We start from the raw sequence: 26,412 nt of genomic DNA on the forward strand, positions 1-26,412 counted from the left end.
CACCTGTCCAAGGACGTGGACCTGCTGCAATATGCCTAACTCCACAATGGGACTATAGCAGATGCAATCTCACTGGCTCTTCACTCTGCCTTTGATAACCTGGATAATAGTACTAATTACATCAAGGCTGCTATTTATTGATTACAGCTCAGCATTCAATTCCAATCAACAAGCTACAAAACCTGGCCTCTGTACACCACTCAACAACTGGATCCTTGCCTTCCCCACCAGGAGATCAAAGTGTGCACATTACAAATAGCATCTCCTCCTCCCTGACAATCACAGGCACACCTCAAGATGCATGCTTAGCTCACTGCTCTCATCTCTATGCCCAGAAATCTGTAGCTAGGCACAGCTCAAATGCAATCTATAAATTTGTCGATGACACAGCTATTGTTGGCAATTTCAGATGGGAACGAGGGGGTGTACATGAAAGATAGATCAGCTGGTATAATGGTGTCGCAGCAACAGCCTTGCACTCAATATCAGTAAAATCAAGGGATTAATTGTGGACTTCAGGGAGGGGAGGTAGAGAGAACACATATCAGTCCTCAGAGGAATCAGAAATGGAAAAGGTGAGCAGTTTCAAGTTCCTGATGTCAACGTCTGAGAATCTACTTGGGGCCCAACATATTGATGTAATTACAAGGGCAACATGGCAGTGGCTGTATTCATTGGGAGTTTGAGAATTGCAATGTTATCAAAGACACTTGCAGATTTATACAGATTTAGTGTGAAGAGTATTCCAATTCGTTACATCATCATTTGGTACGGAGGGGCCACTGCACAGGATTGGGAAAGTTGAAAAGTCTGCCAGCTCCATCATGGACAACAGCCTTTCCAGCATCGAGGGCACCTTCAAAAGGAGATGCCTCAAGTAAAGCAGCAGCCATCATTAAGGACCTCCATCACCCAGGATGTGCCCTCTTTTCATTGCTACCAGCAAGGAGCTGGCACAGGAGCCTGAAATCACTACAGTATTTCTGGAACAGCTTCTTTCCTTCTGCCATCAGATTTCTGAATGAACAATGAACCCACGAACACTACCTCTGTTTTTTCCTCTTTTTGCGTGACTTATTTAATTTCATTTTTATACATATTATTATAAATTATAGTTTTATGTACTACAACATACTGCTGCTACAAAATAACACATTACGACATATGCTGTTGATATTAAAATTGATAGGCTATAAAATCCAATTCTTTTAATAAATAAAACAGGTTTGGAATTCACCTGTTAAATTCCAGTTACTTTTAATTCTTTCATTGAGAGGTCTGATGGAAAGGATAAATAGATAAGGACCGTCCCGCCAGGTCTGCGCCACAATATCATACTACGGAACAAAAAAAATGTTTAGTTATCCATTAGCAGAACTAGTTTTAGAGTAAACATTTCCAAATACAACTTGAAATACATTGAGATCAGTTTATTCATCTTTGCCATACCAATGGATCACTGGCTAGCTATCAGAAAATCCATAGGTTCTGTTGAAAATTTATCTAAAATTATCTTGTGACGAAGTGCAAGTAGATGTTGAGAAAGAATAGAAGACAGATTCAAGACTCCGAATAAATGACAATCAAGTTTCACCAAGAATTCCTTACATGCAGATGCCCCACTGAAAACCTTAAGGGTAAAAACTTAAGGGTAACTGCAGGGTTCAACAATTTCATCATGAAGTACAAAAAAAAATTGTACAATTTGTTTGAAGTCAAAAATCAAGAGAAAAATTTCAGTTCAATCCAGATTGTATCCAGACATCTATTACTTCTGGTTGTTTCTACTGCTACTACTAATTTCTAGCTTATGCAGTACATTGTTATTGTAGGCGCGAGTTTGGTCATTACCCATTAAAATTTGAAAAGACTAACAGCAATAGTTCTCTACCTTTTTTGTTGTAACATCTCTTTTCCATAAGGAACGAATAGCCTAGAGAAAAAAATATTTGTTTAAATTGAAATAAACTAATTTCAACTGATCAGTTAAGATAGAATTATGCACATAGTAGATCAGTAACTATAATCACTGAACAAATTGTTAACACGTTAAAATCAGGAGACAATAGTCTATAACAACACAACAATTAGAAAGATGCAATACCTTATTGCCTTCAGATAAATGAAGACTCGCAGTGCCCTTGACATCAGTGTTGGTGATTACCTCTGCATTCTTGAAATAAAATATCAATGTTATATCTGGTTAGCTTGAAATACAGATTGTGATCAACTGATACAAGTAGAAGTTGGACAAAAGGTGCTTAATGTATTTATTTTTCAAGACTAGAGCAGCAGAACAAAATAAAAATCTGTAACCAGTATAATTGACTTATTTTGTCAATTGGTATATGGAACAAAAAAAACTTCCTTTTAGAATTTATCAAGAGGATAAATTCATAAAAGAAACTTATTTATAATAAACATTTGAGGGAAACAAGTTATTTTAGATCCGGTAATGTATGATAAGTAAGCACTAATTATTATTTTAGTTTGCCAGTCTCTGATGATCACCTCACTCATTGCTTTTTATTCCGATTTAAGACCGTTTCATGTTGAACTAAATTTTATGTTTCTTTTCATTATGACTACATTTCTTTAGAGACACCGAGTGCATGAGTAAAGTGGCCAGAGATTTGAAAACTGCTGTTAAAGTTATGACAATAAACAATAGCTCATTTGCAAGAACTGCTCCCAAGGACTGGAAGGCAACAGATTATTCCACTGTTGGGGGGGGGGGGGGGGGGAGGAGATGGGGAAGGAAAACCACAGACCAGATTATCTAACTGCAGTCAAAGGGGACATAGGAATTCAGCACTTAGTGGTTAGATGATTTAGAAAATAATAGTATGGGTTAACCTGCTGTGGATTTGTGAAAGGGGAACCTTGTTTTAACTATTCTGTTTTATTAGTTATTGTGGTTACAACTGGCAGAATAGATATGAGTCAAGCCAATTGATGTGATCCATTTGAATTTTCAGTAGGGTTTCAGTGAAGTAGCACAGCAGGGACCAATAAAACAATCCAATAACTAAAGAGTAAGCAGTTGGAAATTCAGCTCACTGGGCTTGCATTTGCCATTTTGTAAGATCAAGCCTCATAGTTTGGCTCAGTGTCACCTTTCTGCCTCATATCACTTCATTACCTTAAAATCCAAAAATCAACTTCTCTTGAACATACTCAGTCAGCAAGCCTAATGGCCCTCGGGTACAGCATTCCAAAGATTACCTACCATCTTGGTCATTTCTTCCCCTGAATAACTAACTCCTCACTTTTATCCTGTAATCCCTGGTCTAGATACCTTAGCCAGCAGAAAGATAAACCCTGCACTTACATGTTAAGCCCTGCAAGAAAATGTGTTTCAGTATCAATTTTTAGTTTCTTAAAAAAAAAGTGTCCTCTTATGAAAAAAAGAGAGCAGTCCAAATGAAGGGTCTTGACCCAAAACTTTGACTGCCCACTTCCTTACGTAGATGGTTCTTCCAGTGCTGTGTTAGAGTAAGAGTTGGAGCAATACACCACTGTTACAGGCCCTTCAGCTCAAGAAGTACTTGCCAAACATGATGCCTACTTAGCTGGTTACAATTTTCTGTATTTGTACAATCTCTAAGCCCTACCCCTCCATATTGTTTTATCTGCCTCAACCACCTCTGGCAGCTTGCTCCTCCTACTGAATGAAAATGTTGTCCCACATGCTCCTTTAAAATTTTACCCCTCTCATTTTAAACCTATCAGAGTGTTTTAGGCTCCCCTACTGTGGAAGAAAAAACACATCTTATTTATGCCTCATCATTTTAAACATTTCTGAAAGGTCACTTCTCATCCTCCTAATTTCCAAGGACTAAAGCCTGGCTAATTTCTCCCTATAACTCAGGCTCTCTAGTCCTGGCAATATTGTCATAAACACTTACTGTACTCTTACCTGTTAAAGCACACCTTCCCTATAAACAGGGTAAACTGTACACAGTATTCCAAACACATTACCAATGACTGATGCAACTGTGACAATGTCCTAATACCTTTTTTGATAAAGGTCAGTATACTAAGCACCTTTTTTATCATCTCCCGTGACACTGCTTTCAATGAACTATACAATTTATTCCCAAGTATCCCTATTCCAATACATTACCATGTGCCTTATTATTCATTCCTATACTGGTTTGATTTTGCAAAAAAAAAAGCATCACTTCAGACCTATCTTCATTGAACTCCATTTGCCACTCCTCAACATATACCCAACTAATCAAAATGCCCCTCCCTGTAATCTACATAACATTCTTCATGATCAATAAAACTTGTTTATGTCTTCCATAGTGATCAATCTTGTGCTTCACATCTAAGCCTTTCAGATAAATACAAATAAGTGTCAAAAAGGGTCAAAACCACCGACCCTTCTGGGATACTACTCGTTTTTGGCCTCCATTCAGTGAAAAAAAACCTTAAACCACCACCCTCTGCTTCCTACCTCTAAGCCAATTTTAAACCCTCCTATCTGGCTCCTTCTGGATTCCATGGCATCTCACCTTCCAGGTGAGCCTACCATGCAGGACCCAAGTGAAGTCCAAATAGACAGACAGACATACTTTATTGATCCCGAGGGAAATTGGGTTTCGTTACAGTCGCACCAAGAATAGTGTAGAAATATAGCAATATAAAATCATAAATAATTAAATAATATGATGCCCAGTGAAAATAAGTCCAGGACCAGCCTACTGGCTCAGAGTGTCTGGCACTCCAAGGGAGGAGTTGTAAAGTTTGATGGCAACATTCACTGCCTTTTTTAGTTACTTCTTCAAAGCCTTAAAGGGTCATCAAGCATGACTTCCCATGGACAAAGCCACGCTGACTCTTCCTAATCAGACTGTCTCTAACGCAATACTGATAGATCCTATCCTTCAGAACTCCATTCAGTAACTAGCCTGCAAATCCCTGACTTGTTCCTGTTCCAGATTCTACCATCTGCAGTCTCAAGTGTCTCCAGAGCAAACCAAATCTGTGTACTATTTATAGGACTCAGAGACAGCAGCCTCTTTTGATATCAATTCGCTTTATGAGTTTTAGATAGTTCGATTGTTTTCTAAAAGCTGGATAATAAACAGAATACCAAGGATAAGCAGGGAGATGAGGTTTAAGACACTGCTTGCCTCAGGCACCATGGGTGCAGTGCTCATTATTTATCTCCCCGTGGCCCCCCCCCCAGGCAATTTTTTTTTGTCACAAAGTGACATTTGCAAGGAATATTGAAACAGACGAAATAAATAAGACTTAGACTGAAGGAACACAGTTCAACATGAACTATCATAAGATTCGTGTTATGTAAATAAATGTAAATATAGATTGAAAAATTAGATGCTGAGGTAGAAGAAAAGATTTCTGGTAAATATCTTCTGGATTTTTGCACTTAACTGAATAGATGCCAATGTCAGTAATTGAAGGCAATATACTGATGTAACAGTAACAGACAATAGTCTGTTAACTCAAAATTATTCAAAAATCCAAACCATGACATCTTTTTAGTACTTGAGTTAGTTGAAAACAATAGGAAATATTTGGTTAACAAAATAAGTTCTATTTGTTACCTCAATTGCATTTGGTGTCTGTACCACAACAGGTTTTGGAAGACTTTTGCTCATCTAAAAGAGAAGGGTAAAATGCTGTGTTATGTCCATCAGTCAATGTACATTAATAAAGTTTAATACTTCTTCAAAATACTCACATTAAATTTAGGGAAGACTTGAATATTTTCATTGCAAGCAATGCTATCAGATTTGTATTCAATATATTGCCCATTGCTTAATAGGGGAGGCTGAAGGCTGTTGGTATCACCATCACCGGAAAATCTTCTGTCATGTATATCCTGATAAAAGAAAGTACAGTTAAGCTATCAGTCTGGTTATAATATGAGCACTTTACATGACACACAACTTCTATTGATCTGCTTAAATTGTTTAAAAAATAATATGAAGACCAGAAGCAACTGTACAGCTGACCATTGAACAGTACAGCACTGGCTATTTAGCCTACGATTTTGTGCCAAACCACACAAACCTATGCCATGATCAATCTAACCCTTCCATCCTAACTTTCCATTTTCCTTATATCTGTTTGCATATCCAAGAGTCTTTTAAATGTTCCTATTGTATCAGCCTCCTTCACCACTCCCGGCAGTGCATTCCAGGCACATTTCACTTTTTAAAAAAAACCTACTTCTGACATCTCCACTAAACTTTCCTACACTCATTTAAAGTCAAAGCCAAGCAACATTTATTAGCAAATTACACGTGTTACCATCTGCTACCTTGAGATTCATTGTCTTGTGAGCATTTACAGAAAAAAATACAATACTGCTTACAAAACAAAGACTGACAAACAACCATTGGGCAGAACAAGTCAAATTGTGCAAAAACTGAAAACACCAGTTGTCAAGTACATGAAAGTGAGTCTACAGGTTGTAGAATCAGTTCAGAGTTGTGGTGATTGAAGGTCATGCTAGTTCAGGAGCCTGATGGTGTAGGGCAATAACTATTCCTGAACCTCATGGTGTGGGACCCAAGGCTTCTGCTGTCTGATGGTAGTAGCAAGTAGTGAGCACTGCCTGCATGGTGCAGATACTTTATGATAGATTGTGATTTCTTGTGGCAGCACTATGTAAATGTGCTCAATGGTGGGAAGGGCTTTGCCCAAGTTCAACTGGGGTGTATCCACCACTTTCTGTAGACTTCTCTGTTCCTGGACATTAGTGTGTCCACATAGAGTGATATGCAACCAGTTTAAGACACAGAAGTTCAATATTTTTGGTGATATGCCAAATCTATACAAATTTTTAAGAAAACAGAGGTGCAGTTGTACCTTTTTTATGATAGCATTTACATGCTGGTCCCAGAACACACGTGATAATACCAGAAATTTAAAGCTGCTGACCCTTGTCCACCTCTGATGGACTAATAAGGACTGGCTCATGGACTGTTGGAATCTTCCTCTTGTAGTCAGTCAGCTACTTAGTTTTGCTGATGTTGAGTGATAAGTTTTGTTATGGTGCCACTCAACCAGATTTTCAAGCTCCCTCCTATGTGTCAATTTGTCACCACCTTTCATTCACCCAACATTAATGGCCTCAAACTTCAATATGGCATTGGAGCTATACTTAGCCACGCATAGGTATTAATATGATTTTACCTAATTTATGCACACAGGTATAAAGTGACGCAAGCAGGGGGCTAAGTACACAGCCTTGTGGTGCACGTGTGCTTGACGATGATGTGAAGATTTTGCCAATCTGTATGAACTGGGGTTTGCAAGTGAGAAAATTAGGAATCCAGATGCACAAGTAAGTATTGAGACTGAGGTCTTGGAGCTTAGTAATGAATTGAAGGAATGATAGTTGAACAGTATGATGAGCATCCAAATGCATACATCTTCACTGTCCATGTGTTCCAAAGCTGACTGAATGGCCAATGAACTGGCGCCTGTTGTGACAGTAGGCAGACTGGAGTAGATCACTCAGGTAGGAGCTAAGGCATTGTGCATGAGGTTGAGTGGGATCTGGAATCAGCCATGATGGAATGGCAGAGCAGACTCGATGGGCTGAATGGCCTAATTCTGCTCTATGTCTTATGGTCTTATGATCTGCTTTATGACCAACCTCTGGAAGTACTTCATCACAGTGGATGTAAGTGTTACTGAATGGTAGTCATTGAGACAGGTTAGCATGTCCTTCTTATGCATCAGTATGATTGAAGCAGGTGGTACCTCAGATTGTCAAAGCGAAAGGTTGAAAATGTCCATAAATATTCTAGCCAGTTGATTAACACAGGTATAACAGCTGGGTCAGATGTTTTCTGTGGATTTAACCTCCTGAGGGATGTTTGTACGTCAGCCTCAGAGACTGAAAGCACAGGGTTGTCAGGGGCTGTGGGGATTTGTGAAGATGCCTCCACGTTCTGTTGCACAGTGATCACAAAAGGTATAAGCTCATCTGGGATCGAAACCTTGTGACTTATATTGCTTGGCTTTGCAGGAGTTGTTGAGCATCCATATGGGATTCGAGTTTAATCCAGAATTGATAAGTTTTAATGTGAGATGGCTTTGCAGAGATCATATCTGACCTCTTGTACTTTCGTGAATTACCAGTCCTGAACACTACCAATCCAGCCAATGATCTTAAGGGGATACACTTGTTCATGAGTATCTTTATAAAGTATGCAAGAGCCATTACATATCCATTCAGGTCTACTGATAAACGCTTGAACATTATCCAGTCCACCTTGAAGCTGTCTCACAGCTGCTCCTCTGCCTCCCATGACCACCTCACCTTTGGTTCTTTGCTCTTCAGTCTCTGCCTAGATGCAGGAAGGAGGAAGACAGCCAGATGGTCATATTTCCTAAAATGCATCGAGGTATGAAGAGATCTTTGATGGTAGCATCTTTCACAACAGTGGTTAAGTGTATTAGGCCTTCTGGTGCTGCAGGTGATGTGCTGTTGGTAGTTGGACAGTTTTTCAAGCTAGACTGATTGAGGACCCCTGCAAGGATGCAAATGGTGCTAGGGTACATAGTTTCTTTTTCTTTAAAACCATATCACTCTATATCAAGTACTTGTTTGACATCCGCCTTTGGTGGTATATAAACTGCAATTAACATCACAGTAACATCAGTCGGCACTTTATCATTAGACGTTTCCAGGTTGAGAGAACACGAGTTAGACAAGACTCCTAAGTTGAAACACCATGATGAGTTTCATGAAGCAGACGACGCCACCTCTGCTCTTTCCTGATGGCCACCAGCTAATGGATTTCGAAGCCCTTGGGGCTGGAGCATAGTGTTCGGAATGTGCGTCTGTGGGAGTGGGTGGTTGAGCCATGTTTCTATCCTCTGGTATTGACCATTGCTGTAATGGGATAGAGATGCTAGTCGTGCACTATGACTCTCATCCTCCCTCACTCCAAAGAGAAAAGCCCAAGCTTGCTCAAACTCTAATCACAAGGCATTCTCTCTAATCCAGGCACCATCTTGGTTAATCTCCTCTACACCTTCTCCAATTCTTCAACCTCTTTGCTTCCTATCATGAAGTGACCTGAACTGAGCACAATACTCTAAATGTGGTCTGACTAGGACTCAATACCCTGAGTAAAGAAGATCAACACACCATTTGCTTTCTGAACGATCCTACCAACTTAGAGGGAACTGAGGACTCAAACCACAAGATTAAACCATTCTCCACACTGCTAGGAGTCCTTCCATAAACTATGTACTCTACCTTCAAGTTCGATCTTCCAAGGCGTTTCGCTTCACACTTTTCCAGATTGAACTCAATCTCCCATTTCTCTGCCCAACTATATGTATTTAACCCCCAACCCCTTTTAACCTATGACAACCTTCTATACTATCCACAACACTACCAACATTCGTGCCATCTGCAAACATAATCACTCAAGTCATTATTTAAGAAAAATCAGAGTAGGGGTCCCAGAACAGAACTCTACTAGTCACTGACCTCCAGGCAGAATATCCTCCATTAACCACCACCCTCTGCCTTTTCTAGGCAAACATATTCTAAATGCACACAGCCAAGTTTCCATGCAATGCCTCATGACCCTACATTAGCCTACACAGGAAACCATGTCAAACACCTTATGATATCCATTTACACCACATCCACCACTACCCATTCAATGAACTTACTTCGTCACTTCCTTTAAAAATCAAGTCGGTTAATGAAACGCAACCTACCCCTGACAAAGCAATGCTGACCATCCCTGATCAGACTATGCTTTTCCAAATTCCAGTAAATCTTGTCCCCAAGAATTCTCTCCATGAGTTTGCCCACCACTGATGGAAAATTAACTGCTTTAAGATTTCAATGCCTAAAAATGATCACAAATATTTCATGCAATATTGATCCAGATGAATGTTTTAGCAATTCACACAGATCAGACATTCCTTTTCCAAATTAAAAGTATAATTTTGTACTTTGGAATTTAACATCGCTGCATGTATCAAATTATCCAATAGTTCCTAAAGTTTACTACACTCCAGGTCCACACAAAAGTATTTTCTAAGAATACTCACTTTAATATTAAATTCATTGTGGCAGGGGTAATATCTGAGGTACCATTCAACAATTAGTGATACTTCTTCACACTTGAATGAAACAACTATAATTTAAAAAAATTGGAAAAAAATGACATTTGAGAATACTGAAAGATTAACTAAAATGTCACAGGTATGCAAAGTAAAACAAATATTCCAGAAATTAAGTAACAAGGAAATAAGAAAATTACATTGACATTAATATCAATTCCCAAGTTGAAATAAGTGTAAAAATGATTCAGCATTCAGTTAGAATTAGCTGATTGCACCTAGGTCCTGTCAAAATAGTTTAGAACTCATTCAGCCACATTGAATTCCCTCAGATCAGCCAGAGTGTTTCAGCTTCTCCACGTCAATACAAATCTGTAATGTTCATCTTCTTCTGCTTTCCATATCACTGTATTTCCTTAATTCTGTCCTCCCGTCCCTCTTCTTGCAAAGTGAAACATGCACACCTTCCCAGCTTCCCCAGCTCTGAAGCTCTTCAACTGTTTCTTTCTACAGATGGTGCTTGACCTGCCGAACATATCCAGTATTTTACATTTTATTTCAGTTTTCCAGCAACTGAAGTTCTCTCTCATTTTGTACTTCTTCAGCAGGACTAATACAGGAGAATATAAAACCGTTTTCTAGTCATTCATGTTAAAGAGTTATCTTATAACCTTACAAAAACAAACCTGAGGTTTGGTAACAATGAGGGGAAAAAAAAAGTTGGTAAAGAGAGGTCAAAGACCAGTCTGAAAACTGCCAGAGAAATGAAATTGGAGGAATTAAAGAGTGTAGTAAGTTGACATCATAGTAGGTGAAAATTGGAGATATGGTCCAGGGTGATTTTAAAGCCCAGTTGTGAGTTGGAAAGGATAAGCAATGGCAACAGTTGAGGCAGCAGGTTTGTGACATGTAAAAGTATTTTTAATGGTCCCCATGCATAGACAAGTTAACACTAGACAATTCTATAAGGCTTTGCTGCCATTGTTGTCTGGTGATGAGAATCGACTTTACTGCCAGTCCAAGCTTTACCAAGTGGAATAGATAACATCAAACCGCAATGACAGAAGCATTAACAGCTCAATTATAGACTTCTGAAGCATGGTAAAGATCATTTATCCCCCAAGAGTTTTTGAAAGAGGTAACCAATTGGTTACAGTAATCTGCTCTATATTTTGTCTTCAAGTATTTACCTTTTGGCTTCGTAATGTCAATGACATTTACAGCCAGTATGGAAACTGAGTATCATAGTTTACAAATAAAAGTCATCCATTTAAGACGGATGAGGCAAAAAAAAAACTCGCAAAAGATAGCCACAGCTTTTGGAGCTCCGTTACCCCTCTTGCAATGGAGGGTAGTGCAATGAAGGTTCATCAGGCTGATTCCTGGGATGGCAGGTTAGCAATCAATTGACCTCCAAAGAGAAACTGGTCTGGTTGAATTCAGTAGAATAAGATGGTTGTTGTTGAGATAATATTTGCCCCTCACTCATCTGTCTGTAATAAAGGATCACAATCTCAAAATAAGGGGTTGTGCATTCAGAACTGAGATGAGAAAAATATTTTTGACAAGGTGGTTAACAACGAGAATATGGAGGATCAGGCAAACTTCCCTAATTTTTTTGCTTCGTGTTTCCAACAACTGAAGTATTTGCCTTTGTGCGAACTAGCTTGCTTCAATAAAGATCCAGATGGGAAAAACAAAAAATGTATTACAAAATACATTATTCAGGATGGAAAACCTAATAATTTATACTGCTCCCGCATTATATACAGTAGCTATGACTAGGTCATTTCAGCCATCATATCTGTTCTCCCATATTAGCCATGGAACTATACAATTTCTTATAAATGTTCATTCTGATCTCTCAACAAAAGGAAACCACTCTTCTGAAAACATGGCAAACCTGTAAGAGCTTCACGTTATGTTAAAAAGCCAAAATTTCTCAGTGTGGACTTGTTTTGGGTACTAGATCAAAAAAAGTAATTGTTTTCTTTGATAAATGAAATGATAATTGAAACCAATTTAAAATTAATTTTGCAATGCAACATTAATTCCATAAAAAATTAACTTACAAAGATTTGTTTCAAAAGAAAGCTATTCTAGAAAATATTGAAGGAAACTGAAAGGGATTGGAGAGTGGGTTTTGTATTGTACAGAATTCAAGGTATTCATTTTTAAAAATAGAAAACAAAACACAAGTGTTGCGACATCAGACATTATTAACTGTGGTCAACTTCTATGTACTTAAAACAAACTTACCTTGAAGTGCTATATCTGTTTTGTTAAACATAGTTTTTGTAAACACTAGAGGTTTATGGTTCTGTAAAGGAAATGAAGAAGCACTGGTGAGAAAAGACAATTTACATACCCATTCAAGAACCAAGTAGTTATCCACACGCCAAAGTGTACAAGCACTTAAACCGGCTTATTAAAATCACTCAAGTTCTAACATTCCAAACCGTCGAACTTTTTTGGACTCCATCACTAAATGCATTGTAGCCAGATTTAACGTCTTTAAATCAAATAACAGTCAACTACTTGGATCACTTAAGTTGCAAACTATTTTGATTTGTAATCCAAGAGTTGGTTGCATATTAATATTGATGATTAATGCCAGTGGAACTCAACCCACAAATATACATAGCATACATTAACTATTGGAAAGAGAGGACCATATATAACATATTCAAGTGTGTTGATGACACTATATTTCATTAGAATAGAAGGAAAAAGACAATCAGATTGTTTAAATAGTGAAAGAATGCAGCTTGCTATTGTGCAAAGAGATTTGGGAATGCTGGTGCATGAATCGCAAAAGATTAGTTTGCAAGTGGAATGAAGTAAATGGAATGTTGGGCTTCATTTCTAGAGGGATTAAATTTAAGAGCAGTGAGGTTATACTGCAACTGTACAGGGTACTGGTGAGGCCATATCTGCAGTACTGTGTGTAGTTCTGGTTTTCTTACTTGAGAAAAGATATACTGGGATTGGAGGTTTACCAGGTTGATTCAAGAAATTGGGCGGGGGGGGGGGGGGGCGGTTAACCTTTGAAGAGAGATCAAGAGATCAAGTTCCTGGGATCATACTCACTGGAATCACTGAAATTGAGAATAATGAAATCTTATAGAAACATAAAATTACAAAAGGGAGACATAAGACAAAGGCCCGAAAGTTGTTTCCACTGGTAGGCGAGACTAGAACCAGAGGACAAAGCTTCAAGATTAGTGAAGCAGATTTGGGACACGAGGAAGTTCTCCACAACCCCTACCACCCCCCCCCCCAACCTCCAGAGAGTAGCGAATCTGTGGAATTCCCTTTCCAAGGATGCAGTAGAAGCCATGTTATTTAATATGTTTAAAACATAGTTAGATGAATTTTTGCATATTCAAGGAATTAAGGGTTATGGCGGAAGGCAGGTTAGTGGAGCTGAATGCATGGCCAGGTCAGCCATGACCCAGCTGAACAATGGAGCAAGCTTCATAAACCAGATGGCCTACTTCTGCTCTTGTTTCTTATTAAATCAATAAAACATACAAATAGAGTGATAATTTTACCAATTCTAAAAGAGATTCAAAAATTCATTTAGGAGTTGTATAAATAGAAGGCCGACTGATGGTGTAGTGGCATCAGCATTCGACTTCAAGGCAGATGATCCCAAGTTCAAGCCCAGCCAGGATAACAGCAGTATCTGCGTAGAAGAAAGGCCTGGCAATCTATTTCCATATCTTGCCATGAAAACCCTATGGACCCTATGATCTATGAGGTCAGGAAGAGTCGGACTCAACTAAACAACCACATAAATAGGAGAGCATTTCATTTATCTTCAAGGAAAATTATTTGACAAGTGTTATCTCACAGTCACACACAATTGAAGCAAGCAGCAGTGTGACATTGGGTGTTGATAAAGAAAATATGACAGATCCATTTGTACATGTTAACAATGTCAACCTACTTACAACTTGTGAGTTCTTCCTAAATGAAAACAACAAAACGTTAAAACTTTTTTTTCCTCCGTGTCCAGATACAAACCTAATATATAGAGCCAAAATGTTTGGAGGATTTTTTTCTAGTGCCAACATTTATTCCATGATGAACAAGTACATGCCAAAAACAGATCTAAGTTCAGATGAAATAATAAATTGGTGTTCACTTACCTGAAGAATATGCATGGTATGACAAAAAGGAAGCTATTTAGCTCCTCAAAAATACTGTCATTCAGCAAGATCATTCTTGATCTTAGAGCACAAAAATGGTGCTCAGGTTAATATCTGTACCTCTCAATTCCTCACAAAATTTATCACTGCTGGCTTTGACATAAACAAAGGGCAAATCTCACAGCCCTGTTTGAATAACAATTCCCTCTTGCGTACAGACATTTCTCTTATTTCAATAGACACAAATAGCCTCCGTATTTGAGACTGTGGCCCATTGCCAGACTCAACACCCTCACTAACATCCAGTAACACTTATATTCACTGTGATAAGATCTTTGGAGAGGTTGGTGATGAAACAAATCAACTGGTGCTTAAGAATTGACTTACATCTGCCTACCATAACAGATCAACAGCAGGTGCCATTTCATTGACTCCTTCCTCAAAACTGGACATCTGGATAGTGAAGATACAGACATCAGGATGCTTTTCATTGAACACAGCTCAACATTCAATACGATTACCCCCTCAAATCTAATCAATAAGCTCCAAGACCTTGGCCTCAATACCTCCTTATGCAACTGAAAACTTCATTTCCCAGTCAGTTCATGTTGGCAGCATCCCTACCACAATCACTATCAGCACCATTCCTATGCTTAGCCCTCTGCTCTACTCTCTTTAAACTTATGACAATGAAACTAAGCACAGTTCCAATGCCAAACTTAATGCTGCTGGCGACACCACTGTCATAGGCCAAATCAAACGAATCAGCATAGAGGAGGGAGGTTGAAAATCTGGCTGAGTGGCACAACAAACTTTATGTCAGTAAAATCAAAGAGCTGATCATTAATGACAGGAGGAGGAAACCACAAGTCTATGAGCCAGTCCTCATCAGGGGATCAGAGGAGGAGAGGGTGATTAACTTTAAATTCCTGAGTTTTATCATTTCAGGGGATCTGTCCTGGGTTCAGCACACAAGTGCCATTATGAAGAAAGCACTGCAGCATCTCTACTTCCATAGCAGCTTATGAAGAATCAGCATGACATCTAAAATATTAAACAAACTTCTGAAGATGTGTGGTGCAGAGTATATTGACTAGTTGCATCACAGTCCAGTATAGAAGTACCAATGCCCTTGAAAGGAAAAGCAAACAAAAAAAAATAGTGGATACCGCAGAGTCCAACCTGGGTAAACTCCTCCCTACCATTGAACACATGTACTACACGCAGCGCTGTCAGAGGAGAATCAATAATATCAAAAAAAGATTTAGGAATAAAAATTATTAGTGCTTGGAATAAATATAAAATTTTGGGTAACACTATCATCTTAATAGCATTGATATTATTGACTCTAAAATATCTTCGTATCTGTGGCAGAATAAAAATCCAAGACTAAGCAAAAAATATTTACAGAAGCCTAAGCAGGGTGGTGGTTTGGCTTTGCCAAACCTGAGATTTTACTATTGGGCAGTCAATATCGATATTTAATATTTTGGACACAAGAATCGATTATAGCATCTTGCCCACAAGGGGTAAATTTGGAATGTAAATCTGTACAAGACTTTTCATTGTTTTCAATTTTAGGATCTTCTCTTCCTTTTTCTTTATCTAAATTGAATAAACAAATAACTAATCCCATAGTTAAACATACATTGCGAATATGGTTTCAACTTCGTAAATTTTTTGGTTTGAATACGTTTATCTTATCAAGCCCTATTATATCTAACTTTTTTTTTGACCCTCTTTTATGGATCAAGCCTTTGTATTATGGAAAACAAAAGGTATAACATGTTTTCATGATCTATTTTTAGATAATAGTTTTATGTCCTTTGAACAGCTATCTAATAAATAATTTACCTAAAACTTATTTTTTTAAAGATATTTGCAAGTTAGAAATTTCTTGAATAATATGTTACAGTCTTTTCCAAGATTATGTCCAATGGACATTACGGAAACACTTTTAGCTCCAAATCCTTGCCAGAAGGGTTTAGTAGCCACCATTTATAATATGATCATGAAAATACAGTCAGTAGTATCAGAAAAAATTAAGGAATGGGAAAAAGAACTTCATTGTCTTATACCCACTGAGCAGTGGGAGAAAATTTTACAATTAGTCAATTCCTCTTCTATTTGTGCTAAACATGAACTAATACAATTTAAGGTTGTACATAGGGCTCACAAGTCCAAAGATAAACTTACTCAATTTTATTCTTATGTTAATCCAACCTGTGACAGATGTCATTCTGAAGTTGCTTCATTGACCCACATGTTTTGGTCTTGCCCCTGTTTGCAAAATTATTGGAAAGATATTTTTGGTATTATTTCAACAGTTCTGAACATCAAATTGCAACTGCATCCTATTACTGCAATTTTCAGTTTACCTGTGGTGGATAATAGTTGTTTATCCCCCTCAGCCTGGAAGATGATTGCATTTGTTACATTAATGGCTAGAAGATCTATCCTATTGAACTGGAAATAAATTAATCCTCCAACAGTATTTCAGCGGTTTTCTCAAACTATCTCTTGTTTGAGCTTAGAAAAAATTAGAACTGTTGTCTTTGATACTTCAGTTAAATATGAAGAAACTTGGGAGACCATTTATCCAACATTTTCATCAGTTAAAGTGACTTTTCCTAAACCCTGCTTCTATGATCCTTAATTATTTGGATGAGGTGCGGAGTTATTGATGCTACTGTGTATATTTGACATAATGCAATGGCCCATGTTGGTTAGGTTTTCTCTTTTCTTTTTTGGGGATTTTTTTTCTTATTATTTACTCCCTTTTTTCATAATTACTACGAGTTTTGTAGCCTTTTCCAGCCTCATGCATCTCTACAATGCTTCTAAGACCCTCTGAACGTTGTTTTCATTGAGGCATGGTGCACATAAACAGATCTTTCCTGAGAACAGTAGGCTCTATCAGTACATTTTCAGTTTTTACTTCAGATTTCCAGCAATTTGATTTCAGGGAGGGGTTCCCAACCTTGGGTCCATGGACCCCTGCGTTAATGGTAGGGTCCACAGTATTTAAAAAAAGATATAAACCTCCAACAGATATTAGATTAGATTCTACTTTGTCATTGTGCCAAGTACAGATACAAAGCCAAATGAAATGCAGTTAGCATCTAACCAGAAATGCAAAGAAGTGTTATTTACAAAATAACTGCGAATAAAAAGTGCTACAACACACAAATATAAAAAGTACTGAGACAGTCCAATATGGGTGCAATACTGCTTAGCCCTGTGATGTGAAGTTCAGCAGAGTCACAGCCTCAGGGAAGAAGCTCTTCCCGAGCCTGCTGGTGCAGAAGTGGAGGCTCCTGAAGCGCCTACTGATGGGAGAAGAGTAAAAAGTCCATGGTTAGTGTGTGATGCATCCTTGATAATGCTTTTCACCCTGCCCAGCAGCGTATATGGTAGATGTTCTCAATGGTGGCCAATTGGGTGCTGATAAGCTGCTGGGCAGTTTTCACCACACGTTGGAGTGCTTTGTGGTCCGATACGGGACAATTGCCGTACCACACTGAGATGCAGTTGGTGCGTCTGCTCTCAATGGTACAGCAGTAAAAGTACATCAGTATCCTGGGACAGAGGTGAGCTTACTTGATGCTCTGCAGGAAATCAAGGCATTGCTGCGCCCTTTTGATGATCAGGATGGAGGAGTTTAGGGACCAGGTGTGATCCTCAGAAATGTGGACACCAAGGAATTTGCAGCTTGATACATGCTCCACTACAGCTCTGTTGTAACAATTCTATGATAATGAACGAATACAAAAATCAGCACAAAAATGTGTGCACAAGGCAACTAGATGGAAAAACATTTCAATTTTACTTATATCGGTCAGGTGGAAACAACCTTGCACTGCAGAGCCAACAGTATCCCACTTTCTCAAAAATCTAACTACAACGTCAAAAAGGAAATTAGATAAAAATTCCAGGGAAAGAGCAGAAGTAAGAATAATTGAATAACTCTTTCAGAGTGGCAGAAGCAGGCATGATGGATTGAATGGCTTCCTTGTCTCGAATGACACTTAATCACTACTGATGGCAAAAAAAGCCAGTCGAAAAAATTTATGGAGGAAAGAGAGGGTGTACACACCATACCAATGCTAATTTATTGAAGGCACTTCAGAAATGTTTACTGGTCTAAAATACAGAACAGTCAGGTTGTTGTAGTAGATGCTGGTAATCAAGCATTCCACTCCCAGGACTTCACAGCAGCAGTCAATTGGGGGGGGGGGGGGGCAGTGTCCTTACAAAATCACTTTCAGTTGCTGAATCAATATTCTTTTTTCCCTTTAAGCCAGAAATGGAATGTTCAGTGATGATTGTAAAATGCTTAATACTTCTTGTAGCCTCTCATCAAGAGAAACAGCATATAGGTTTCTCCCACTATCTGAAAGTAGAGTGCTCCTATGAAACCTTTCATAAGCCGAAATGACGTAAAGCAAAGAAACAATTACCATTTATATGGGAAAAATTTTTGAGTGTTCCCAGACCCAAAAAAATAACTTACCAAATCATACCAAATAGCACATAAAACCTAAAAAAAGACACTAACATAAAGTAAAAGCAGGAATGATATGATAAATACACAGCCTATATAAAGTAGAAATAATGTATGTAGTGTAATTGCACCTAATAGAATTGGGAAGATTTAGCCAAAACTGATTTGTAGAAAAAAAAACACAGCATGCACACACACCTGGCCGTGCAAGGCTTCACAGTCATGGTGTTCCTTCTTGGGTAAACAAGTTTAAAGCAGGCGCCTTTTCTCGTAAAAGTGAAAATCCTCTTTGGATTTCTTTCAGTTAGTGAAAACAGGTACTCATGTAGGTCTTGCGTAAAAGCGAACTTTCGTAAAGTGGGGAACACCTGCATGCAAAATGACCTGAACAACATTCACCCATTTCACTAATGTGCCAGTCACTGGCCAGCTTCCACAAGGTAGTAACTAAAAACCTAACCTTCAAATTCAACAACAATAAATACTATTGCTGAGTTCCCAACATCTATACCCTGAGAATCACTAACATCAAGAAACCAACTAGACCAGTTACATAGATACTACAAGAGCAGGTCAGACTATATGCACCCTGCAGCATTTGAACCACCTGCTAAAGTCATAGAACAGTTCCACCATCCTAAAGTCACACTGGAAGCACAATGCGATAATCTGCATTGCCGGAAGAGTGCAGCTCCAATATTGTGCAAAAACCTCAACAGCATTGGGATAAAGGAGGTCATTTGATGGGCACCCCGTTCACTGTTCCATTATCACTGGAACACAGGATCAGATACAACACACTGCAGTTACTTAGGTTACTCTGAACTCCCAAACCCTCAAACTCTACCTAACAAACAGACAGAAGGTACACAGGTACACCAGCAATTACACACTCCCTTCCATGTTCACACCATCCCCACTTTGAAAAATATCACTATTCTATTATCACTCCTGGATCCAAATCTTGGAACTCCCAATCCTACAACTGTGAGAGTTCCTTTACCAAAGCCACTACAATAGTTTAAGATGGCTTAGCAACTTCTTCAAGGACAATTAGGGTTAGGGTGGCCACTTAATTAAGCACCTATGCCCTTAATAAAATTGGCCACTGAATATGTTCATAGTCTTCTGCTGCATTAGCTTATCAATTTCAAGGTTCAATGCATTGTGCTTGCAGAGATGCTATTCTGCTGTTATAATGGGCGATGACTTAGATACTGACACCATATCAACTTAAACCAGCCTGGCCATTTTCCTCTGACCTCTCATTAACAAGGCATTTTTGCCCACAGAACTGGACTACAGCCCCCCTCCCCCATTCTCTAAAACTCTGGAGACTGTTGTGCATTAAAAATCCCAGGAGATCAGCAAATTCTGGAAAAACTCAAACCATCCTGTCTGGCACTAACACTTATTCCGTCAGTCACTCATATCACATTAATTTGCCATTCTAATGATTGCTCTGAACAACAACTGAACTCCCTGACAGTACTTTTATGCACCCAGTTGCTGCCACGTGATTGCTAAGATATTTTCATTAATGAGCAGTGTACAAGTGTACCTCATAAAGTGGCCTGTGAGTGTAGGTAGGCAATAAAGGTTGACCTTGCCGGCACAAAAAATCCTGAAAAATGAACTTGTGAAAATTATTCAAGAGGGAAGATATATGGTGAGCTGATCCCATTGCACAGCAGAACATGGAAGTAATTTTTACAGAGTCTCAGCCCAAAATGTTGACTATTCTTTTCCATAGATGCTGCCTGGCCAAATAAATAAAATTGCTGTTAACATACCCACCTCAATCATTTCCTCTGGCAGCTCATTATATTATATTCATGTACAACCCTGTGTGGAAAACGTTGGACCTCAAGTTCATATGAAATCTTTCTCCTCTCACCTTAAACTTATGTCCTCTAGTCATGATTCTAGTGCACTCAGCCGACCAATGTCCCTCAAATCTTTTGTATCACTATCAGATTACACCTTATTCGCCTAGGCTTCAATGACCGGCTCAGCTTTTCAGTGTCTAAAGTCCCAGCAACACAGTCAAAGCTCTTCCGCCCTCTTCCTGTTTAATGGCACCTTTCCTTCAGGAAGGTGGTCCAAGTGCAGCCTCAACAATATCTTGCACAACTGCAACATCACCTCCCAACTTGCCGAATGCCTACCTAACTACGCTTTTCTCCCTACAACGTTGCTCTTAGGGAAATAAATATTCGGCGGGGAATAGTGCGTGGTTCTAATAGCGAGCCAGCTGAATGAACTGTGTTGTAGCCCCCCTAAAGAGCTGGATTTAAGTGATAAAGCGCAGCAAAGCCTCGGCAGCCTGGGGTTAAACCGTGAGCGAGAGGGCTGACCAGGACGCCCATGCCGCGTCTAGCCATCTACTTTACCCGGTAGCTCCGAGGGCTGAGCGCGGCCCACGGACCGCTTCCACCGTCAGCGCTCGGCACCGGCCCGGCCCGGCCCGGCCCGCACCGACAACCCCCGTCCACTGCCAGCAACTCACCGGCCCCACCGTCCCCTTCCACAAGCCGGGCTCCGGCACGGCCTGCACGCAGCCGCAGAAGAAAGCAGCCTGGAAGTACAGAGCCGAGAGCAACCGCCACCGCCGCGGACTCCGCCGGCCTTCCTCGACATCCGAACAGCGACCTGCAGCCATGTTTCCCCGTCGCAAACAACCCCGCCCCGCCACGCGCTCGCGGCTGGGGCACCCCAGCTCCAGTTACGTCATTGTCCCCGCCCACCGGAGGGCGGGGGGCTGCCATAGCAACCGGCTAAAGAAGGGGCGGGGCCAAACTGGCCAGGTGCCCCCCTCCCACTACGCGTGGGATGAGGTAGGCTTGGTCTGGAAGGGGTAGGAGCGAGTTCACCGTGGAGAGCTCAGTTTGGCTTGGGAAGGCAGTGATAGTTCATCTATTGAGGCAGATGGCTTGGAAGGGCGAGGTAAGACCAAACCTTTCAGGGGTAGACTAGGGTTGGAGGGTGCAGAGATGTACATCACTTGTTGGGGTGGATTGGCTTGGAAGGAGCCGGGCTTTAAACCAATTTGGAATGGACTTGGCCTGGAAGAACACACAGAAAACTGGAGGAAGACACACAAAATGCTAGTGGAACTCAGCAGGCCAGCCAGCATCTATAGAGGGAAATGGACGATTGAACAATCTCCTTTGTACAATGAGATGGACTCTTGCACTCACAATCCATGGCGTCATGGCCTTGCCCATTACATCTGCCTGCAGTGTTTTTCTGCAACTGTTACACTTTTACTGCATTACTGATGAAATGATGTGCTTGGGTAGCTTGCAAAACAAAGTTTTAACTGTACATGTAACAGTGATAAATCGATTTACTAATGGCTGTCATTCTGGGTTCATATGCTTCATCTGGATTGATTACTTCCACTCCTCCATCAGGAAGACCCTCAGGCTGTCCTTTCTTTCTGGAACCAGTTCTAGAGAGTTCCAGTTCCCCTCTGCCAACACTACCATGCTGCCTGACTTGATGAGTTCCCACCTCCTCCTGGCAGAACTTGCTCTTACCTTTAACAACTTATCTTTCAACTCCTCCCATCTTCTTCAAATCAAAAGTGTTAGGCACTTGATCATTCCCCAGCTGTATGCAACAGTGCATGTGCACACACTGAGCACCAGTCCCCAGCTCTTTTTCTGCTATGTAAACACCGCTCCCTTTTTAATTTGAGTCCAGATCAAAGGTCTTAACCCAAAATTTTGACCGTACGTTTCCCTACACAGATGATACCTGGTCCATTCCACCAACGTTTTGTGTGTTGCTCAAGATTCTGACATCTGCAGTCTTATGCATCACCATTTGACTTGGAGGAGGCATGATGCAGGTCACCTATTAGTGGAGACACAAGGGACAGCAATTGCTGGAAACTAGACTGACAATAAAAATGCTGGAGAAATGCAGTGCATCGAGCAGCAGCTGTGGAGGGAAATAAACAGTTGAAGTTTTGGGCCAAGAAGGGTCTCAAAATGTCCACTGTCCATTTTCCTCCACAGACACTCCAGGATTTTATTTGTTGTCACCTATTTATTTGTTTTGTTTGTTGAGAAATAATGTGCAGGACAGACCCTTCCAGCCCAACGAGCCGAGTTGCCCAGCCTAATAACAGGGCAGTTTACAATGACCAATTAATGTACTGACTGCTACGTCTTTGGACTGTGGGAGGAAACCGGAGCACCTGGAGGATATGATGAGAACGTACAAGCTCCTTCCAAATGGCACCTGAACTGAACTCCGAGTAGCTTTGCACTAACCGTTACGTCACCATGGTGACTTGATTTCGAAGCGGGCATGAATGAGGTTCCGTTATCAGGGCAGATTGGGCTTGCTCTTGTTTGAGGCCAGAATTGCTTCTTCTGGGCCATGGACATTACTCCACTGTGGGGAGATTAGATTCAGATCAGTTTATTGTCACATACATGAGCGTGCAATGTAAATCCTTGCCTGTGTGGAGCACATGGACTAAACAGTATACATGCTAAAAATAAATACAACAAACAATGCACAATAACAGAATGGTAAAGTGAAAATCATGGAATAACCAAGAGAGGTAGAATATTGGGATGGGGGTGTGAAAGAGATGACTGAACCAGATTCCTGATAACAACTTTCTCCTTAGTGCGGGAGTCAAGGATATTGAAAAGCATCTTGGCAGCAAACAGTGAACAGTCAGAGTCGATTGTCCATATCAATATTAACAAAAAAAGGACTAATGCAGGATTAGTGAAAATAGGTGGTCAATGGTTGGACAGGTTCAATGGGCAGAAATAGTTAAAAATCTGCAGATGCTGGAAATACAAAGCAACACACACAAAATGCTGGAGGAACTCAGCAGGCCAGGCAGCATCTATGGAAAAAAGTACAATTGACGTTTCGGTTCGAAAACCTTTGGCAGGACTCAGCAGCAGGGATCACGGCAGGAAAGCAGTGAGAGAGAGTTTCACTGAACTCCAGTCAAAAGGAAGATTTTCACTTCTTCAGGGTAGGCATCCCTAGAAGAGACTTTGCAGAGTAGTAATCAAAGCACAAACATGAGAAAATCTGCAGATGCTGGAAATCCAAAGCAACACACACAAAAATACTGGAGGAACTCAGCAGGCCAGACAGCATCTAGGGAAAAAAATTCAATGGGCAGAAGGCCTGTTTCTGTGCTAGTGAAAAAGAATTTAAATTTTTTTTGGCTGTACAGCGGTAGAAAGTTTAAAGTTCAAAATACAAAGTACATTTATTATCAAAATATGAATGCAGTATACAACCCTGAGATTTCTCTTTCCACAGCTATGAAAGTTGTTGCCTCACAGCACCAGATGTCTGGAGTCAATCCTGACCTCTCGTGCTCCCCGAGAGAGTTCAAACTTCTTCCTAGGACCACACGGGGTTCCTTAAGGTGCTCTCGTTTTTGCCCATGTGCAAAGACAAGTACTTAAGACAATAAGAAATAGGAATAGGCCATCTGGCCTGTCGAGCCTGCTCTACCATTCAATAAGATCATGGTTGATCTGGCCATGGACTCATCTCCAGCTACCTGCCTTTTTGCCACAACCCTTAATTCCCTTAATTGTAGGTTGGTAGGTTGCAAAAAGCAAATTGGTGGAGGAACACAATGGGTCAAGCAACATCAGTGGAGACAAAGGTCGAGACCAAAGTTATTTTAGCTCAAGACCATTGTTGTTTGACCCACTGACTTCCACCAGCAGTGTGATTTGCTCCAGATTCCAGCATCTGCTGCCCTTTATGTCTCCACATTGGTAAGAGGCCACTGTAAATTGTCCTTGGGGTATTGGCGGGTGATTAAATCTGGGAGGTGTTGATATAGATGTGTGTTTGAAGTAGGATTAGTGCAAGTAGGTGGTCGATGATCAGCATGGATTTGGATGGCAGAGGAGCCGATTTCCATTCTGTATCTCTCTCGGATGCTGTGATTCAAGCTAGAAAAGTAAATGAGGTGCAGTAGGAGCATTTAGAGAACTAGGGAAGTGGTTAGAAAGGAGGATCTCACAGTGATGCACCATCAATAACTCTCAGAGACGGGAGGTGAATGATAGGCTTTTATTAGTAGCCAAAGGGAGTACGGCATCTCGGAGACTGAGGGAGGAGCAGTGCCTCCAATCGCCTTTATACAGGGGTCTGTGGGAGGAGCCACAGGAGCAGTCAGCAGAGGGGCGTGTCCAGACAGGTATACATAGTTTACCACACACAGGTAATAATCTCAGGATTACACTTATTGCCATGCGCTGATGTGCAAGGGAAGGATAGAACAGGTGAATACATTGATGGCAAACCAGTGAATGGCAACAGCTTTAGATTTCTTCTTAGATTTAGATTGATGAAGCCACACTCAGGTTGGTGGAACAAAACCTTATATACCATCTGGGTAGCCTCCAACCTGATGGCATGAACATTGACTTCTCTAACTTCCAGTAATGCCCCTCCTCTGCTTCTGACCCCATCCTTGATTTATTTATTTTTCCCTCTCCTCTTTTTTTGTTCTCTCTCTGCCTATCGCTCTGCCTGTTCTCCATCTCCCTCTGGTGCTCCCCTCCCCCTTTCTTTCTCCCTAGGCCTCCCGTCCCATGTTCCTTTCCCTTCTCCAGCTCTATCCCTTTTGCCAATCACCCTTTCCAGCTCTTAGCTTCACCCCACCCCCTCGGTCTTCTATCATTTCACATTTCCCCCTCCCCCTCCTAATTTCAAATCTCTTAGTATCTTTTCTTTCAGTCAGTCCTGACGAAGGGTCTTGGCCTGAAACATTGACAGTGCTTCTTCCTATAGATGCTGCCTGGCCTGCTGTGTTCCACCAGCATTTTGTGTGTGTTGCTTGGATTTCCAGCATCTGCAGATTCCCTCGTGTTAGTTTTAGATTTCTGAAGTGTTTGAACTGCTTCTGTGACAAGGACATTCAAATAGATCTGGCACCTTGTACCTCAGCAAACCAGAACCAATATCTTTGGGAATATTGTTAGTTAGTGGAATAAAATGGGATTTGATGGTTCTATCGTGAAGTGTTTAAACTAGTTTGCCAAGTGCATTGCTATTGGAATTGGTCTACTATTGACATAGCTCAAGACATACAGTGAAAAGGATCTGTTTTATATCAGGGGAGTAAAAGAAAACAATGCAGAATATCGTGTTACAGAAAAAGTGCAGTGTAGATAGACATAGAAAGTGCAAAAGCCAGCATGAGATAGATTGAGAAATCAAGAGTTAATTTTTTAGCGTATGAGAGGTCTGTTCAAAAGCTTGTTGTGGGATGGAAGCTGTTTTTGAGTCTGATGGTTTGTTCTCTAAGGCTTCCGTATCTTCTGCCCTGCAGGAAAGGGGAGACAAGGGAATGGCCAGGGTGAAGGGGGCCCTTTGTATGTATTTGATGGTTTCCAGAGGCATCAGGGAGTGCAAATTGAGTCAGTGGAGGGGAGGCTGGTTTGCGTGTTGGGCTATATTCAGATTCTGCAACTTCTTGTATTCTTGAGTAGAGCAATTGCCATAACAAATTGTGGTGCATCCACATAGGATACTTTCTACGGTACAGTTGGCGTAACTAACATCAGCCTGCTAAAACAAGTAACTATTCAAAGCCTTGTTGTGATAAGAGATTCAGAAGAGATGATTCAGGGATTTCCTCAAAGATTCCTTATTTGTAAAATGGAA

The 26,412-nt window shown here is 40.4% G+C and overlaps 1 protein-coding gene across 6 annotated transcripts in view; it reads right to left on the reverse strand.

Moving 5' to 3' along the window:
- Positions 1-26,412, reverse strand: part of tmem87b (transmembrane protein 87B) — an 82,479-nt gene that overhangs the window by 25,738 nt on the left and 30,329 nt on the right. The window contains exons 1-9 of one of the 6 annotated variants that reach the window (XM_059982881.1): positions 21,245-21,381; positions 16,428-16,511; positions 12,337-12,397; positions 10,066-10,151; positions 5,714-5,854; positions 5,577-5,630; positions 2,105-2,173; positions 1,892-1,933; positions 1,238-1,337 (exon numbers count right to left, since the gene is read on the reverse strand). In XM_059982881.1, coding sequence (XP_059838864.1) covers positions 1,238-1,337; positions 1,892-1,933; positions 2,105-2,173; positions 5,577-5,630; positions 5,714-5,854; positions 10,066-10,151; positions 12,337-12,367 — 523 coding nt within the window. In that variant the 5' untranslated portion in view covers positions 12,368-12,397; positions 16,428-16,511; positions 21,245-21,381. Of the gene's footprint in view, positions 1-1,237; positions 1,338-1,891; positions 1,934-2,104; positions 2,174-5,576; positions 5,631-5,713; positions 5,855-8,308; positions 8,520-9,726; positions 9,861-10,065; positions 10,152-12,336; positions 12,398-16,427; positions 16,512-21,244; positions 21,477-26,412 lie in introns of those variants that run through there. The other 5 variants (XM_059982880.1, XM_059982878.1, XM_059982883.1 and 2 more) reach the window with 5 other exon arrangements.

Source organism: Hypanus sabinus, chromosome 10, assembly GCF_030144855.1.
Source record: "Hypanus sabinus isolate sHypSab1 chromosome 10, sHypSab1.hap1, whole genome shotgun sequence".
Lineage (NCBI taxonomy): Eukaryota > Metazoa > Chordata > Chondrichthyes > Myliobatiformes > Dasyatidae > Hypanus > Hypanus sabinus.